General features: G+C 36.2%; 2 protein-coding genes across 2 annotated transcripts; one reads left to right on the forward strand and one right to left on the reverse strand.

Moving 5' to 3' along the window:
- Positions 1 to 5,156: 5,156 nt before the first annotated feature.
- Positions 5,157 to 15,162, forward strand: LOC135143248 (G2/mitotic-specific cyclin-B1-like). Its single transcript, XM_064075127.1, has 6 exons — positions 5,157 to 5,318; positions 11,235 to 11,605; positions 11,939 to 11,994; positions 12,493 to 12,571; positions 12,644 to 12,778; positions 14,952 to 15,162. The coding sequence occupies exons 1-6, from the start codon at positions 5,157 to 5,159 to the stop codon at positions 15,160 to 15,162; spliced, it is 1,014 nt and encodes a 337-aa protein (XP_063931197.1).
- LOC135143088 (uncharacterized) lies at positions 15,094 to 15,924 on the reverse strand. Its single transcript, XM_064074936.1, has 2 exons — positions 15,581 to 15,924; positions 15,094 to 15,198 (listed from the first exon to the last, which is right to left on the reverse strand). Exons 1-2 carry the CDS (start codon positions 15,873 to 15,875, stop codon positions 15,188 to 15,190), a joined length of 306 nt encoding a protein of 101 aa, XP_063931006.1. The 5' UTR covers positions 15,876 to 15,924; the 3' UTR covers positions 15,094 to 15,187.
- Between the last annotated feature and the right edge of the window lie 3,993 nt (positions 15,925 to 19,917).

The raw sequence follows: 19,917 nt of genomic DNA on the forward strand, positions 1-19,917 counted from the left end.
CGAAATTTTCTGGAAACGACTGTAACTACTAGGGTCACTTACTGAATCAACAACAGTTGGGTTACTTGTAAGTGTGTTGTCAAGTAGTAAAAAATTTGTTATTAAAAAATTTATTTTTATCTTTAAAAGAGACACTTATGTGCGTCGTTAAGACAAGATATAAAAACATTAAAACTGTCTCAAGAAAACTTATGTAGTGCACTAACATGCCGCTGCAAATAATATTTCTTCTACAAGAAAAGCTTCACAGGAAAGGGCTAGGACAACTTTTAAAAGAAGAACAAAGAGACAGTGACAACAAATGAAATTCTAATATAGGGTAATTCGAGGGGACGCGACCATGGTTTACTTTTTTGACAATTTCTGTGTTACTGTGAAAGCAAATGACTTCAAATTTGAAGGAGAATGTTTTGCTACACCATAGATTTCACATATCAGTCAATAAATGCTAAAGACCTTCACAGTGAATTTTTGTTGTTTTATCGATGGATGGACATTTCTCTCCTTGAAGGGTGAGGTGAGAAGGCCATACTGTGTAGGGAGTGATGGCCATACCATTTTTTACAGACATTACGTATAAAAAAATAATTTTTATAAAACATTTATTAAAAAACACAAAAACAAAGAACATTCGTCATAAAAACTTCAAATAAAATAAACAAATTTAACAAAAAAAAAGGTGGGTACAAATCCAAGCAACTAGTAAAAATGTTAAAAAGAACGTCCAGATTATACGTTTAATTAAAAATCGCATATGTAATTTTTCGGTGTATTTTTTCCACTGCATAATTTGTGCACCCAAGTTCCGCATGAAATGCAGCGATACCAGAGATCCGATTTCCCTTGTTCTCCACAAATTATACATGTTTCATCATCAGATTCATCATTAGTACACTCGAATGAAGAATCTGAAGAATATTTTCTCTTCTTTCGGAGCGAGGAAGATGGTGTTGTTTTGTAAGATTTCTTGCCACCATTGGACGCTGTGACCTCATCTTACCGCTGGTTTTTTGACTCGTATTTTGCTTCTTTACCTGATTAATTCTACATTTTTGTATATGCTCTGGTGAAGTTAATAAGCAAGCAACACTTTTTGCTCGCTTTTTAGCTCGTTCCACAGTCAGCTTCGGTACTTCCGAGATGTTTTCTAATATTTTAAAAGGAGTTTCTTTTTCTTTTTGTTTTTCTGCATGTGATGTACTGGGTTGTCTCTCACCTTTTGTCTGGTTTAATTCCACAGCCAGCATATCGATATCTGAGAAGCTTTCCACTGCTTCATGGCAGGTGTATTTGTCTTGTTCTTCTTCTAGAGAGTGCGAGGGACCAGCTTGCGGTTCATCGATGGTTTGCTGAATAGAGTTATGGTCTTGTTTTTCAGGACTTGCTATAACTTCGTGTTTTTTCTGAATATTACTCTCGTATGATTTACGAACTCGAATCTCAGGATGCCGACGCAGAAATAGTTGAGGCCAAGGATACCCAGCTTTTCCAGTAACTTTGTTAAATCGATTTGGGATTTTGCATTGCTCAGCAAATTTAAAAGCAATGTGGCGAATGTCGTTTCTTGTTAGCAGAAATCCCATTTTCTGCACTTTTTTAATATGATTTACAATTTTTTTTCATCTGCATCCCCAAAAAGACCACTAGGTCCCAATCTACCTTTACTTGTATTATTTGTTTTTAAACGTCGTTCTAATGTTTTTCGCGGAATGTCATATTAAATAGAGGCACGTCGACCTTTATTTACAGCCTCCATTGCTTGTATTAGACCTTCTTGGGACCATAATTCACGTTTATGTAATGCCTTTCGTTTATGTATGATCGACATCTGAAAAATCAATCATAATTATGGGATAGATAGCCATGGTGAATTATCCTCAAAAAATGTTGGCCAACTCCTCTTTCTGTAGAGGAGAGATGACCATAGTCTCCACGGGCGACACATCCACATTTCATGTCGGTTTGAGGTTATATTAATCGTGAGACATTATTTGAACACTAAGGGAACAAAATAGAGCAATCAAGAATGTTATACACGATATTATTGTACCAGAAAGTGGATGCTTAAAAACTTTTGGTTGTCATATCTACGTAACACCTGTAAAATTTACACCTTCAGAAGTTTTGGCTCCAGAAACTATGCACGAACAGTAGTATCTATTAGTGGGTTGCTTGTATAGAGGCGTTGGCCATCTTTACTCTATGGCGATATTCCCTCGAATTACCCTACATTATTTTGTAATGTTACAAAAGCTCCTTGAGAAAATAATCTTGCCCGCTGCAGTCCCCCAGTTGAAGTAAAGGGTGTTTTACGGCGAGTAGCGGGGACGCTTTGATCTGGTCCACAAGGTCGTAGCCAGTGCGTCGCTAGGAGTGTTTACAGCTAGTAAAAAAATTACTTCTATGTTACCTACTATATTACTTCAAATAATAATACTCGATGCCCTTTTTAATTTTTCAACCACAGGACCACAGATTTGTGATCTTGAAATGTTATATTATGTTGATATAGTCCAAAAGAAAAATATATTCATAATCAAACTTTCGCCGCGACAGCACTGGATCTAGCGTGTGAGATACAATTCCGCGCGTTGGTTATAAGTTATAACTCAACAATTCTCACTGTAAAGGAATCGTACAATACACCAAGTCGCAGACCAAGTGATTCGCACCAATAGCTTGATTTGGTAAGATTTTAAACCTCACTTCATTTATGTGTCAAAACAGGGTGATATAAATGACAGATACACTATGTTTATTTACTTGATTGTATGGTGTTCCTCTAAATTTTTACCACATTGAATTGTGGCTAAATGCACGTCTGGATATAGCTTACAATATACGAATCTCCTAAAAATTTTAACCCAAATCACGTTTCTTTGTCCTTAAGTCTAACATACGACTTTATGTAGTATTTCACTAAATGAAAAAGTAGGAACCATTGGTGTAATAATGCATGCTGCAATGCAGACTATATATTTCTACCCCTGATATGAAAGACAACAAAAGTTTGAAAGGGGATATGCTTTCCGAGGTTTTTTGTTTATAAACCAACAATCAGCATATATTTATTAATTCGGAGATATTTTATTTATAGTTACAGTAAAAATTTGTATCAATGCAATCTTGAAATACATTTTTATTTATACTTGATAGACAATGGTACACACGACAGTTATCGAAATTATAGAATATATATTTAGAGAACAACAAAAAGTTATTCTACGCACACGTATTTGCAATCCTTAAATCAGGCTACATTTAAATAGAGGGTTTCTATTAATTATTATTATAGGGTCGAAGCAGGTCATGGAAGTGTGCCGTCTGTCACTTTATATGTGATTTACTAAATTCCCAAAGACGCACGACAAACACCATACGCATCTGTATAACTGGTTGCCTAAATGTTTCATATCTTATGTTGTTAAAAAATAAAACTAATTCAAAATACGATAAACATAAACAAATTTATTGTGGTTAAACATCACAGTAAATGTCGAAAATGTTCACCAATTTGTCCAAGGCACATGGTCACTCTCTTTTTCTTATTTTCAAAAATGTTCTGTAACATCCTTTCGTCAGTGCTTTGGATCCACTGTTCAATTTCATGTTGTAACTCTGCCAATTTATCCACTTGTCGCTGAAACACTTTGCGTTTCCCATATCAAAGTATTGAAAACCCTGTGGCGTGAAATATGGGTATGAAAAGGCGTTTACAAAAACATGTGGGTATTCCGCCGACCAATAGCCAGATAAATGAAACCACGCTTATTCACTAAAAAATGTGAGGTCCAGAACTTATCATCATTTAAAGTATTCCAAAAACAATTGCAATATTCCACGCGGCGTGGAGGATCTACTGGTAAAAGTTGTTGCACAATAGTTATTTTGTAACAATACATATGCAGTCGTTTTTTCACTACTTTGTGACATGTGCTCGCAGGAACTCCTAACTGCTGAGACTATGTTGTCAAAAAAGATTTGCGGATTCTGCTGGAGTCGTTGTTTCAAACTAGTAACAACATTCTCGGATACTGAAGGTCTTCCAGGAGATTTCCCTTTGTTGGCACCGCCAATTCAAACAAATCTATTGATTGCATTTTTAATGTGAGCCTCTAACGATGTTTCTTGAATTTGCAAATCAGGGTATTTGACCAGATATTCTTGCTTACAAACGGTTACAGAATACACACACTCTCTGTCTACAAATGTCCCATTGCGATACTAAGACATAACAATGAAAATGTCTTATTCACCAAAATAAACCATTTTCACGGTCTCCGTTTCCTAGCACAAAAACAAAATTTTCGCACGCAAACATCAAGTCTTGAGAAAGACTGCTTTGTTGTTTGGAGCTTGAATCAACTAGAATTATTGTAATTCACGCCTGAAAAATTTTAGAACAATACAAGCCATGACTTTAAATGACGGGTTACAAATAATGACAACTGAGAACCAATGAGGCATACTTTCAGCAAAGCGGGATTTTTTAAATCCATGGCCAAATACGCCCTTAGAATCATTTATATTATAAAAAACATGTATATGTGAAAGCAATTTTTGTGAAGCCTACAAACCATAGATAAAAAACATCTAGAAAAAAAAATTGGTATAAAATTGTTTCGACAGAATTTCCTTCGCACCTCAAGTACAATGAAACATATACAGCAGCATTTTCGTGCAGTATAATACTAAAAATAACAGTATTATATTCCCAAAATTTTCTGGGAAAATGAAGTGATTTAATCAATAAAATAAACTGACTCATTCACTTTTTTTGAGCCACCTGTTTAAGCAAATCTAAAAGATATGAATGCAATGATAGATCACAAGTAAAAATTCATCATATTTTGCACATTTTGGGTAGAATTTATTCCAGAAAATTTTGAGATGACGTCATCATTTTTTTGGGGAGAATACACAGACATATTTGATTAATAATTTACCGTGGTTACAATAACTTTAAAACTTCTGCAAGATTTCAAAGTATTTGTAAGGGGGAGCAGCCAAAGACCGCATGATCCTATCCGGGATAGCCATCAGTAGGGTATAACTCGATGCTTCGATTAGGCAAACACACCGCCTTTATCGTTCTGTGTCAACCCCATCTTGCATCTTGTATTAGGTCTGATTGGTGATAAGCCTGAGGACATGAAATGGGTACGAGAAAGCCAGGCGACACAAAAGGCTGCGGAATACTTGTATGCAACTCCCGACAAAATGCCTTTCAGGGAAAGTGGAAATACTTAGTTGCTGCACCAGTTTCCGATAAGGATTTACGTAAAGCCACAGAAAAATTTTTTGAAGGTCCATGCCAGGTGTGAAGTGACAGAAACGCTCCCGATTATACTGGGACCTATTCCATCGAACTGTATAAGCTTGATTGGAAGTTTCTGAGTCAGTCGTACCGGCATGAGAGGCGAGATGGCAGTGTACTTTTTAGACACAACTTTATGAGAAGGTTGTCGTGATTTCCACCACGGAATTAGTTATTCGTAGAATGAGAATTATAGGTTCTTGTTCAGTTTACCGACACTGATTTATTTTTATTACTTTAAAAAAAATCGTCGATGATTTTTATGTTATCTACACTTAAAAAATATGTGAGAAATTAGATCTTTACATTTACAAAGTTTTTATTTACTGTTTATTATTGTTATAAAAAGTAGGTATATAACTCTTTATATTTGTGTTTAAAGTTTTAGTTTTAAACAATAACTGTCTCACCAAATTAGGTAGGACCATCTTTTCAAAGTATTTTGAGGAGTAGAGGGAGCCATATGCAGTTTTTTTTAAATTGTCGATAAGTAAAAAAAAGCTTGTAATAACAAAATTATCCTGTACGTATAATAGACTAGGATCTTTTTCCTATTACTTTAGCTAAACACAATTTTATAAGCAAGTGATGTGTCACTTATATATCACTTTCACCCTAAAACATCAAAAATTGTAAGGCGCGTCAAGTTATAAATGTTAATTTCTCAATTCTTTTTAGAAGCTCTTTAAAATTACGGTGAATAAAATACTACACAAACCTCTGGGAAAGTGTCAATATTTTCTTGAGCAATAGTTCACCTGTGTCCTTCGGTTAACTACTTTTTCGCTCGAAAGTAATGAAACCGAGGAGGGTGGATTAACAACGGAGAGATAACACGCTGAAATTTGTGGTGCTGACCTTTTTAAATCTAGACACCGTTTACGACTATGCACTCAAGTTAACCACACCCCTTGGTTCGAAACTATTTCTAACCAGTGGCGGAACAATTTGATTTATCATCGGTCATCGAGATGAACCAAACTGAAGCTTGTGAAAATTAAACGTGTCTTTCCAAAATTGTTTGCTTCCATTTCATGATTTACAAAGTTTGCAACTCACCATGCTGAGTTTATAAAAAAAAATTACACATAACGTATAAAGACAGACGGTACGTGGGGGGACAAAATAACTGACATATACGTCTATGGAATACCGGTAAAACGAAAGAATTTTCTAGCCTGCTCGCACGTGCGCACAACCGAGAAACCCAGCGTAAACAATCTTTGATTTTGTCCCAATTTCATATTCCTCGATGTTGATAAAATAGATATTTTTGTATTAAAGATTAAGGGTGTGATGAAGGCGATTTTAGGCAGCGGCGGATTTATAAGCCCGAGGCCCGAAGGGCCAATGGATTATAAGAAGCCGAAGGGTCAAAATCCTCGTTCACGCCCGAAAAGCAATTGAGATTTTTTGTAAAATCGATTAAATCCACCTTAAAGCATTAAAAAAATAAATGGCACAATTCGTTTTCAAAAATAAAGTTATATAGTTGGTTGCCAATGTGCTGGAAAAAACAAAAAAAAAAAAAACATTAAAGTTAGAAACGTTATTGACGTGTTTCACTTAGAAGTTGAATTTGTGATAAAAATATGTTCGAAAAGGGAAAACAAGTATAAATAGCTATTTTAGCTGAAGAAGCAAAAGCTGTACTGTAACACTTGAGTTATTGCTACGAAAGTCAAGAAAAATGTATGAAAAAACTTTCAAAGAATTTTTGCAATGATGCACCCAGAAAAACATCGCTAACCGCCAGATTAATGAAAACGTTTTATTTGTTTGTTTCAAAAAAAGTCGCAAAAATTCTAATGAGAAGAACCTTTATGTGTCAATCCTGCTACTGACCGAAATATACAGCAAAGTCAAGTGTTGACTTTGAAAATAGATATTAATGTGAATGTAAACAAGTTATTTTGTTTATTGTTTTAGTTTTTTCAGTTTTCATTATTTATTAGGTATTAGGTAAAATAGTTATAGCAATTGTTGTTTTTTTCGGCTTTAGGGCACAAAAGGCATTATTTACTCCCTCAAATTACTTCATTTTGATACGATTTTACAAAAAAGCCATTTTTCTATAGTGTACCTACCACGAATTATTCAGTTGGACTAGCATACATGAATGTTGAAATTTAATAATTTATGTATCAGTACCTACCTACCTGCTTTGTATTTAGCCAGTTTTATATTGAGCCGAAAATGATTACTTACACAACCAACGTTTTCTAGGTATTAAATGTCTAATGGATCATACTCTGTAATAGATCTCTCGTTTGCACTAATAAATCTGTATAAAAAAAACTTAGTAACGTCGAGAGAGTGATATAAAACTATCCATATAGATGAATTAACAACTCGAGCAGTAACGGAAGCAAAGATGCACGCACAAACATCTGGTTTCTCCATAAATGTGTTTATTCACAAGTCATTTCCCATCATCTAGTTCACAAGACACGCCGCCAGATTCTTGTCATGAGTTGAGTGCAAGCGACAGAACTTAATGTCTCTACTCCATATTGGCTACAAATATTTCTCTGTTGGGAATACCTAAACTGAGGCACGTGCATTGAAAGTTTTGAGAAATAGACAGGCACAACACTAGGAAAATACTAACGTGCTCTTGACAATTCGCAAAAAAATTTCACTGCGTGTTGCGTCTGCTATTGTGATATTCATTTGTGTTAAAACTCTTACTGCTATGCTCTTTCCACTTTAAAATATTAATCTATTCCATAAAAATTGGTCTAAAGAATTTAGACAGTACTTCCCTCGCTATCGGAAACGTGACTACTGCATGCCTATTATGATTTTTTTTCACAGTACATTTCAAAGCATTCGGTTTTGTAGATCCCATTCATTAATTTTTTTGAGTCACCCGGTATATGCTAATTCAGATATGAATGGAATGATGATTGTAATTCATCTGTACAGACTCATCATATTTTGTATATTCTAGATAGGATTTATTCGGTAAACTTTTGAGCTGACGTCATCAGTTTTTTGGAGAAGATAACCAAATATATTTTGACTAAAAATTTATTATGCTCTTTATAACCTCACAACATCTGCAAGATTTCAGAACATTCGGTTCTGTAGTTCCTGATTAAATCAATAAAATACATTTACGCATTCATTAATTTGTTTGGGTCACAAGAAGAGACTCATCATATTTTGTACATTTTAGATAAGATTTATTCAGCAAAATTTTGTGGTGACGTCATAAATTTGTTAGGGGGGATGAGCAAATACATTTTGATCAAAAACTTACCATGCTTATGATAACTTTTAAACATTTTCAAGATTTCAAAGCATTCGGTTTTGTAGTTCCTGAGTAAATCAATAAAATAAATTTACGCATTCATTAATTTTTTAGAGTCACCCTGTATAACCAAATCCAAAAAATATGAAGGTAGTGATAAATCACAAGTACAGGCTCATCATATTTTGTACAGTTTAGATAGGATTTATTCGGCAAATTTTCGAGCTGACGTCATGAATTTTTTGGAGGGGATAAGCAAATATATTTTGACTAAACATTTACTATGCTTTTTATAACCTTAAAACATCTGCAAGATTTCAAAGCATTCGGTTTTGTAGTTCCTGATTAAATCAATAAAATTAATTTACCCATTCATTATTTTTGGGTCACCCTGTATATGCAAATCCAAAAAATATGAATGGAATGATAGATCACAAGAAGTGACACATCATATTTTCTACATTTTAGGTAGGATTTTTTCAGCAAAATTTTGGGGTGGCGTTGTCTATTTTTTAGGGGGGATGAGCAAATATATTTTGATCAAAAATTTACCATGCTTATGATAAATTTAAAACATTTCCACAATTTCAAAGCATTCGGTTTTATAGTTCTTGATTAAATCAATAAAATAAATATGCGAATTCATTCAATTTTTTGAGTCACCCTGTATATGGAAATTCAAAAAAATATGAATGGATTGATTAATTACAAGAAAAGACTCATCATATTTTGTACATTTTATGTAGGATTTATTCAGCAAAATTTTGGGGTGACGTCATCAATTTTTTGGAGGGGATAACTAAATATATTGTGATTAACATTTTATGATGCTTATCACAAGTGTAAACCATCTGCAAGATTTCAAAGCATTCGGTTCTGTAGATTCCAAATTAAATGTCAAAATGTTGTTTAATAATTTTGATTTTTTTCCAAAAATCTGGACGTTTCGGGTAAAATCTCAATCCAGAGTCATAAACTACATGTATAAGACTATGTTATTTAATACAATTTAAAACCCAATTACTATGTACAATTTTGAAGTGACGTCATCACATTAGTGGTGGGGATGATTAGACAAATTTTGTTTAGCGTTTTACCATCTACATGATATTCCTAATACAAATACAAAATTTGACAACAATCGGCCCAGTACTTTCGGAGATTATCTGTCTAATAAAAATCCGGGACGGTAGACAGACGGACAGACGGACAGACAGACGGAAACGGGAGACCTATTTCTTCGTCTTCTCGGAGTCATGAAAGATCGAGAAAACGTAAAAGTAGAGAGTCGGCCGACGGACTCGATTACAATACTTCCTTTGCTTACGCTCGGGAAGTAAAAAACGAAAAATTGAAAGATTGAAAATTGAAAACTGATGAAACGAAAAATTGAAAAAAGTGAAATTGAAAAAACAAACAATTTTAAATTCGAAACATTGAAAAATTGGAAAAATAAAGAAAATAAAAAATTGAAACAAAAAATTGCAAATGAAAAAATTAAAAATTGAAAACTCGAGAAACTCAAATCGAAAAATTGAATGGAAAAGTTGAAAAATTGAAAAATTTAAACTTGAAAACTTTAAAAAATAAAGGAACAAAAAAATTAAGAATTAAAGAAAAAATTCTACTCAAATAAGCTGCGGGAGTGTTATTTACGCCACTGGTTTTTACTTTTAGAGGTTATCAGAAAACAAAAAACGCTGCACTTCAGGGGCGAGGAAAGTTCTGTTGAAATACCCTTCGACCAATTTTTTATTTTGTGATAATCCCTATAAATAAAAAGTACATATATATAATACAAAGTCACACTAAAAAAAACACTCGGTAAGATTGAGATTCGAACTCACACAGAGCAGTGTACAATTTCTAAATCATCCATTTATCCCGTTGAATGACCAAACAGTTCATGGACACATGAGGTATCGATTACATAAATTGTAATTACAAGGATGCACAAACATAATTTTTGTAAAGTAGTTGTGATAAATATCAAGGAGGATTCATAAACCACCAGTACGGGAGTACATTATTTCAATAAACACATTTGATACAGTTGGAGCATTGATAAGAAGCAAAAAGAAAATAATGTTCGTATTTAGTATCTAATATCTTCAGCTTTACATCATTTTATTATCATTAAAGCTGTCGTAAGGTTAGAACCTGTCATTTCGGTGATCGAGATGCATTGAAGAAGTTTGTTGGTGATGTGGCAACTACGACGAAGGTACTAAGCGGCAATACGGCTTACGCTAGACCCGATTTTTTTATAACTGTAATGCGCGCGCTATCCTAAGATAAAAGTTTTCGACAGTCAGTGAACTATCATTTATTCTGTGACTATCATGTACATTGTTAACAAAACTGAGTGTTATATTTTATACAGAATTTTACCAATTTTAAACACAGTGCAAGGTGAGTTATTTGAATTTAGTTATTCATTTGAGAGTTAAATTGCTTTTATTTTTAATCGGAAGTAACCGTTAATAAGTTGATAACGATCAATTTGATGGTAGTTTTTGTCAAACGTTTCAAATTTAAGCTTTTCACGTTATATTGTGAGGTCTAATTGCAGTAAAAACGCTGCTTTACAAGCAGTTAAAAATTACCCAGTCAGTTAAAAAAACAAAACAAAAACTATCCTTAATATTTTTGCTCTTTCAGATGGCCCACCGCCGGCGACATCCTGAGCTCGTCCCCGCAGTTACTGACCGTGAAAATATCACTATCAAGCCAGGGAAATCTCACCCCATCAAACAGATTTCCCTAACAAAACGACCACCGTTAGACGAGCTAAGCAACAAACTTATCGATAACAAACCCAAAATCAAGAAGTCAGACCCCGCCCAAGACCAAAAAGAAGCCCCAAAGCCCGTCCAACCAGCAAAAAACGAAAACCACTCCATCGTCAAAGCCTTCTCTTCTTCCCAATTAACAACTATTCTTGAACATGACCCTAAAATCTACAATCACCCGCAAATGGCATCAGAATATCAGGACGATATTTTTAAATATCTCCACGAACTGGAACTGAAGTAGGGGAGACCTGTCCAAAACCGTATAGCTAAGCGGAAATGTATATATCTCTGTAATAATACACAATAGAATTGTCAAATCAACATTTTCATTGACCAGTCTTATTAGGTACATAATTGTAAGAACAAAAATCGAAAGATGTAACTTATCTACGAAATAAAAATATTAAAACAAAAACACTTCTAATTACGGTTTTACCCCGTGTACTGTCCAAAACCGTACACAATATACGATTTTGCGCCAACATTCTCACCAAACATTTATTGCACAAAAAATCATCAAGATCATCGGAATCGTAACCTGTACAACCTTCATGGGCCCAGCCATTACAGGAAGTACACTGTACCCAACCCTCATCCATGCGACTTTGACCATATTTTTCAAGACGGTACAGGCAAAGATCTTTACTATCTCCAGTTTTACTTTCTACTTTATCTTTATTTTTTTTCTTGGTTTCTGACAGATTCAACTTTGGTTTTTTAATTTTCGACTGCGAATTACTTAGAAGCTCGTACGGTTCTGCCCCAAGGTAACCTCAAATGAACATTTTGCTCATCACAACAAACACAAAAAAAATCGGTTAAGACAAACACTGAAAATAATAGTAGAAACACATACAATGATATCGTAAATTACGTACTTACATTGAATGCCGTTAGCAGTATACACTTGCAGTGATTATTTAGTTAATAATAATTAGATTACAGCACCCGAAAAATATTAAATTTATTTAATTTTGTAACGAGCGTGGCAGCATTAACAAGTTTTTGTCGACAAATGGCTCTCATTGGTAGATCCCATTGACAGAAGTTTGAGCGGCAAATTTAAACAACCAGCAGTTCTAAGGGCACTATACGGTTTTACCCCGGTATACGGTTTTGGACAGGTCTCCCCTACCCCATAAAACCGAATTTTCTGGAAGACCATCAGTCGACGCCTCGAATGCGTGCCATTTTAGTAAACTGGTTGGTCCAAGTCCACGAGAAATTTAAGTTATGCCTTGAATCCCTACATATATGTATTTCGCTGTTTGACAGGTACCTCCAAGACAACACTCAGGTGGGCAAAGAAAATTTGCAGCTAGTGGGAGCTTCGGCTCTATTGATTGCTTCTAAATACGAAGAGACGCACTACCCGGAAGTCGAGAATTTCGTGTATATATGTGACAACATGTATACAGCGAAAGAGATTTTTAAAATGAAAATCACTATTTTAAGGGCTTTGGAATATAATCTAGGGAAACCGCTTTCCATAAATTTTTTAAGGCAATATTATTATTATTTAGCCATCCTAACAGATAAACCATTTATAAGGATGGGAAAGAATTAAGAAAAAAAAAAAGAGAGAAAATCTAATTCAAAATTATAAACGCAAACTTTTAATTTGGCGGATACTGCTGTTGAATAGGTCAAACTGATTTCTGTATAAATTATAGTTACGACACATAGTGACAATAGGTGAAAACATATGTACGTTTATTCTTGAAAATTCAACGTAAAAATGTCAAATGCCTTTGAGAAATCGGTATAAATACAATCAACCTGGGCTTCAGTATCAAATGATTCTGCAACAAATTGAGTGAAACAACAAAGATTAGTCTCAATAGATATACCTCTGAAGAAGCCATGCTGTAATGGGGTGATATATGTTCTAATATGATGAACAATAGCATTATGTAATAATGTTTCAAATGCTTTAGAAAAGTTACACAGCAACGTTATGGGCCGATAATTTTCTATTTCGCTTTTGTTTCCTTTTTTGAAGACAGGAAAAACGTATGACTCTTTCCAAAGAGTAGGATATATTCCAGAACTAATCGAAAGATTAAAGATAATCATTAATGGAAAAGCAAGGACGCTTGCACAATCCTTTAATAGAAAAGACGGGATGCCGTCAGGCCCAGATGTCATTTTGTTTTTCATTTTTTGCAGAATGTGGAGAACCTCTTCTTCACTGAAAAATTTTCTAAAAACTGAGGTACAGTGATAGGAGAAAATTGCACCAGAGGGATCAGATGGGATAAAAGATTGCTGAAAAAAGTCAGCAAATGAATTAACGATGTTTATAAGACCGTTTATAATTTTATTATTGTACGTCATCGAATTCGGTATGAGATTTTCTTGTTTAAAGCTCCTAATATACTGCCAGAAAAGGTTCGGATCAGAAGGAATATTGCTTTCGATGTTTTGCATGTATGCAATATGGGACAGTTTGATCTCATTTTTAATCTCAGCTCTTAAATTTTTGAATTTATTATAGGATTCAACATCATTACTACGTTTATAAATAGCCCAAAGTTTCCATTTTAGCTTAAGTTTTTGAATAATGTGGCGATTAAACCATGGTGGGTACTGACGTTTTTTGAATCGTCTGCTTTTAGGAACTGACAACTCAAATATGTTGTTTAATTTGGAGTAAAAAAAGGAGCACGCAATGTCTACATCAGTACAGCTAGTAATAAAGGACCAGTCTGTGTTCAGGAGTAAGCTGTACAACTGATAAAAATCAGCTTTTCTGAAATTATAGGTTTTAAAATTGCCATTATACAAATATTTACCATGACACAACTTGAGGCAGTTTGTTTCAATTTCTAAACTCGGGTGATGGGCGTCTTCGTTAAGTAATACGTCACTAGCTTTCACAATTACACACTGCTTATCTGATAAAACTAGATCTAATAATCTATCGTAATTATTTGTAATATAATTATATTGATGATAATTAGTTAAATTTAAGAAGTAAAGAAGTGAATTAGTTTTTGAATCTTTTAATTGAGAATTTACTAAATAAGCAGAGTAACTTGGTATATTGAAGTCCCCAAGAATGATTATGTTATTACCTAGTAATGAACATAATGAGGAAAGAAGTTCAAAAAACAGTTCTACATCACCGGCACTAACTCTTGGGGCTGGAGGAACATAAACTACTACAATAACATTAAGAGTACCATGAGCCATGCAAATTTTTACAACCAATACATCAATTACTGGTAACGCACTAAAGTTTAAACTGTATAACCTCTTATCTTCTTTTTACGCCGGTGCTACTTTCGGAGAGCGGGTTCTTCTCGTGGTGTTTGCACTTACCTTGGATTCAACTTCGTTGCTAAACTCTTCCTAACCAAAAATAATAGGGCGCCACTCAGTCGTTATGGTGGAAAGGAAGGTTGGGGGGACTGAGACCACCCAACTTCACCAATGCTCTTTTTATTTATATAAAATAAATTAAATGGACTAATTACACTATAAAAAAAAACTATGACTTGAAATCAAAAAAATGTGGTGGGCAGGAGTTCGGTTGGTTGTAGCGTTTAGCAGTCCATGAACGCGGTTAATTTACCTCCAGGTTGGCGGTTCGACAGACTTACCAGGATGACAGGATGACACCTCTCCTTGACACTAACTTTTCACCCCTTTTTCGTGAACAACGACACCCCAAAACTTCCGTGTCTTTCTTTCTCGACCTTCTCTCGTCGCCGTCTCAAAACCCCAAGCCACGCTCTTCTCGAACCTTCCAGCTCCTACCCCCCTACTCTCTAAATGCGCGCGCTATTTAAATCGTGGTAACATTTTCATGTTACACTACCCCCCTCCTAAAAGAAAAAAATATATGACGTGCAACGAATATATTTTTTAACAAAAAGAAAATTCTGGAAAAACCTCTAATGAAACAAAATTGCAACACCTTATTACAAAAAAAAATGTTGTCGGGAACACTCTCGCTTTCGTCCTTATAATTGGGTAACTGCGCGTACCGAACGGTTAATAGCATAGAACGGGTATTAACTGAAAGTCATATGAATGACGCGGTAAGATGAAATGTCACAGCCGGGAAAAGTCACAAATTGGGTAGGTCGCAAATCGGGTTTCGAAAATCATTCCAACAACAATGAAAATAAAAAGGAAAGAAAGAGAAAAGAAAAAAAAACTAAACTGAAAATTGAAAGTTAACAAACCGAAACTAAAACTACTAACCTTGGGACTCGACATCGGAATCTTCGGCCGAAATAAAGGGCTTCAAGTCCTTTATGTGCCAAACACCTATATTTGCGTTGGATTCATCCACCAGCTCATAAGCAAGCTTAGACAACTTTCTCCGTACCGTACACGGAACATAACGCGGTGCTAGTTTCTGGGCGAACGCTTTGGATGCGTTGGACAGTACTTTATTCCGTTTCCACACTCGATCACCGACAAAGAATTCAACATCGCGCTTCCGTAAATTGTACGTTCTGCTGTTCCTAACATAAGCCTTATTCAAGCGCTTCATGACCCCCTGAAAAATACTTTGAAGACTCTCCAAGTCCCTAGCGTACTTCTCTCGGTCGTAAGCTGTAAGAATATCGGGATTGGTACAGACTTTCCCGTAAAATTCTCCGGTACACGGGACCACGCGTCCGAAATTTAAAAACGCTGGACTGAAACCAGTAATTTCACTAACAGCGGTTCTAATGGCATATCCGATCTTCGCTATCTCGGCATCCCAGTTTTCGTGGTTACCCTTAATATAGCATCGAATCGCCGTCCCTATCACACGGTTGTAGCGCTCCACAGGGTTTGCTTGTGGATGATACTTGGCTGTAAACCAGATTTTTTGGACTTTATACTCCTTACAAACTCTAATAAAATTCTTTCCGATAAACTGCTTACCGTTATCTACCAATATGAATTGTGGTACTCCATATACTAAAAAGACTTCGTTTTCTAAAAAATTCACAATGTTAGGACTATTAGCTTTTCTAAGAGGACACATGACGACGTATTTAGAGAACCAATCCACTATTACGAACAAGTACGTGAATCCCTTCTTCGATCTTGGAAGTGGCCCAATTAAATCGACTGAGATAATTTGCTAAGGAAACTGAACGATCTTTTCTTTCCCCATAATCCCCGGACGACTTACATTTGGAGCTTTCTGAGCGCTGCAAACTTGACAACTCAAAACGTACTTACGCACGTCTCTATGGACTTTCGGCCAATAATAATGGATCTTAAGTCTCGATAGGGTCTTAAAATAGCCTAAATGAGAAGAAGTGGGCTCATCGTGACATAATCGCAATACCTTAACGCGTTGACTTTTTGGAACGAATAATTTCCACTCTGGGACATTGCTTGTTAGATTGATTTTGTTCGGAAAATATTTAAAAATAAATTTACCCTCGACTTTCCATGATAAGTATTTCTGTGGATCGTCAAGAATGGTCTTTCGGATAGTGGCGTACGCTTCTTCAGTATCATCCACGGTCACATCTAAATAGGTATCGGTATCGACAGAGCTAATTTCGGCGGGAAGACGCGATAACGCATCCGGAACAACATTCAAACATCCTTTCCGGTGTACTAAGTCAAACGAGAACTGGTTTAGCCTAACGCTCCACCGGGCTAGTTTACCGACGGGGTCCTTCATTTTTTTCAGCCATAACAAGGAATAGTGATCAGTTATCACGGTGAAATGTACTCCTTCAACATAAGGGCGGAATTTTTCTAGCGCAAAAACCACGGCAAGGCATTCACGTTCCGTCACGCTGTAATTGCGTTCCGTTTTACTTAACGATCGACTGGCGTAAGCTACAACCTTTTCTTGGTCTTCGATGGTTTGGGTAAGCAAACCGCCCAAACCCGTATCTGAAGCATCGGTATGGATCGTAAAAGGTTCAGAGAAATTTGGACTGGCTAAAACAGGAGCTGATACGAGCGCTTCTTTAAGCTTACGGAAAGAGAGGTCAGCGTCTTCATCCCACTCGACTTTTTGACGTTTGCGCTTTCCCTTTAATAAACGATTCAACGGCGCTATCAACGACGAAAAATGCGGCACGAAGCGGCGGTACCAGGAACACATTCCTACAAATCGCTTTATTTCAGTAGACGTTTTCGGCACCGGATAATTGGCCATACTCTCAACCTTTTCGGGATTTGTACGGAGCCCTTGCTGATCCACTATAAAACCCAGATATTTTAAAGACGGGCGAAAAAATTTACACTTGTCTAGGTTAATCGAAAGATTCGCCTTCGACAGACGTCTCGCTACGTCGCGTAGTACGGACATGTGCTCGTCAAACGTTTTCGACAATATAATTAGGTCATCTAAGTATACGAAAACTTGCGGCTCTAGTTCTGGACCGAATAATTCATCCATTAGCCTTTGCAAAGCTTGAGCTGCATTAGTGAGCCCGAAAGGCATCACCGTAAAATGGAAAAGACCACGCCCTGGTACGGCGAATGCTGTTTTTGGTTTCGACGATTCTTCCAACGGTATTTGCCAAAACGCTTGTTTCAAATCTACCGAACTGATATATTTCGCGTCACCTAGCATGCTCAATATCCTATCTACTAAAGGCAAAGGATAATTATCCCGCACGGTAACCGAATTTAACTTTCGTCCATCAAAACATACTCTAAATTCCCCAGTAGGTTTTTTAACTAAAAGAATCGGAGAGGACCATGAACTATTCGAAGGCTCTATAACCTTAAGCTTCAACATTTTATCAATCTCACGATTCAATTCCGATAACATATACGGAGACCACCAAAACTGTCTCTGCTTGAAGGGAGGCGCGTTTCCGGTGTCGATTCGGTGTGGACTAACTGTAGCTCGACTCAGTTGATCGGTGTAATTCAACTTTTTAAATTCCCCAATTACTTCTTCTATTTTCTTTCGACTATCCGCATCAAAATCCGTAGATATTAACTGATCGATATCCGAATTTAACTCTGTTGATGCTTCTACTGCACCTACATGCGATATTTTTGGCTGCTTTCGACCATTATTTAAACCCGCACTTGAAATTTCATAAGAAAATGTTCGAAAGTCCAACTTTAACGCAAAAAGTCTGCAAAAATCACTCCCCAAAACTATTTTATGTATCAAATCAGGTACTACATAGAAGAAAATTTTATGACGCCTTCCTTGCAACCCAATCTCCAGTTCCACTGCGCTTGCAACACAGTGAGATTTTCCATCTGCGGTGATCACGGCCTTTAGCTTGGAAGGAACCATATTTATATGATATCGCGGTTGTTTAAGTAAATCTAAACCACCACGTCCCATAATACTGCAATTAGAACCAGTATCTAATAAACCCTCGACAAATTTACCATTTAATTGAACCGAAATAAAGGGCCTGTTATCCCCATCCCTTTTCGAAAATGTAGGAGCGACTTCCCCCTTTTTAGGACTAATACTACTCTTATAAAATTGACGCACAAAATTAACCCATTTGTTCCAATCATCCCGAGTCTGAACAAAACTTTTTACTTTAGAATAGGTAGTACCGAAACGATTGCTCCGATCAGCGTTAGCCTTGTGAAACTTTGGAAACGACGACCGGCCTAAAAATCGTGTTTCCGTTACTCGTTTCCCGAACGACATTTTGGACAAGATACTACAGTCACGTTCCGCAGACCACATTTGTAACAAAATTTCACGCGCTTGGCCACACAATTGCGGTAGCTATGATTTGGTTGTCGGCAATTCCAACAGATCAATAGGGTCTTCCGCGGATCTTCCTTGCCTTGTTTTACTTCACCCTCACCGAAAGGTTGTACATCTGCCCTCGACGGGACCACAAAATTAGAAATTTTCTCGTTACTGGATTTTTCCTTAAACGTATCCCGAACAGGTAGTGTTTGTACACCAGCCAACTCGGCTTCCAACAAACACGACTGTCGACACGGAACCTTAGATCTTTGTCTCAAACTAAGCATCTGCTCGATTTTCTTACCGATCCTAATTAATTCATCTAACGTTTTTGCCTCCGCGATCTCTAAATGATTCAAATATGCTAAGCCCAAATTTTTTTGGATTACTTTGACTTTAGTGATTTCTAACGGAGCACGCGAAAGGCGCGAGAAAAGTGTTTCCATCACTGCTACGTAAATTGATATGGACTCGCCCTTGCTCTGCATTCTATTTTTAATATCATCCCATAAAATATCGTCACAATCACTAGGAAGAAATTCTTGCTTGATCGCGTTCACTAACGAATCCCAATCTACGTATTTATGTCTAACAGCTCGATACCATAATAACGCTTTTCCGCTAAACAAATCAACTGCTGAGTTATACAAATCATCCTTAGTGGCATGTCGGGCCTGACACAACTCGTCAACACGTTCAAGAAATTGATTAACCCCTACACCTTGGGCTTCACCGCTAAACGAAATCCCCCACTTGTAAATTGGTACTAATTTAGTATTGACAACTAGTGGAAGCGAAGGAACTACTGACGGAAAAATAACGGGAGCAACCGGAGAAGACACTTGCGGCGATGCGGTGGTCTCTACCTTATCATACAATTCGGCCTCGAGTAGCG

Source organism: Zophobas morio, unplaced genomic scaffold (genome assembly GCF_036711695.1).
Source record: "Zophobas morio isolate AGI-343-1 ecotype UQ-CSIRO unplaced genomic scaffold, CSIRO_AGI_Zmor_V1 ptg000058l, whole genome shotgun sequence".
Classification (NCBI taxonomy): domain Eukaryota; kingdom Metazoa; phylum Arthropoda; class Insecta; order Coleoptera; family Tenebrionidae; genus Zophobas; species Zophobas morio.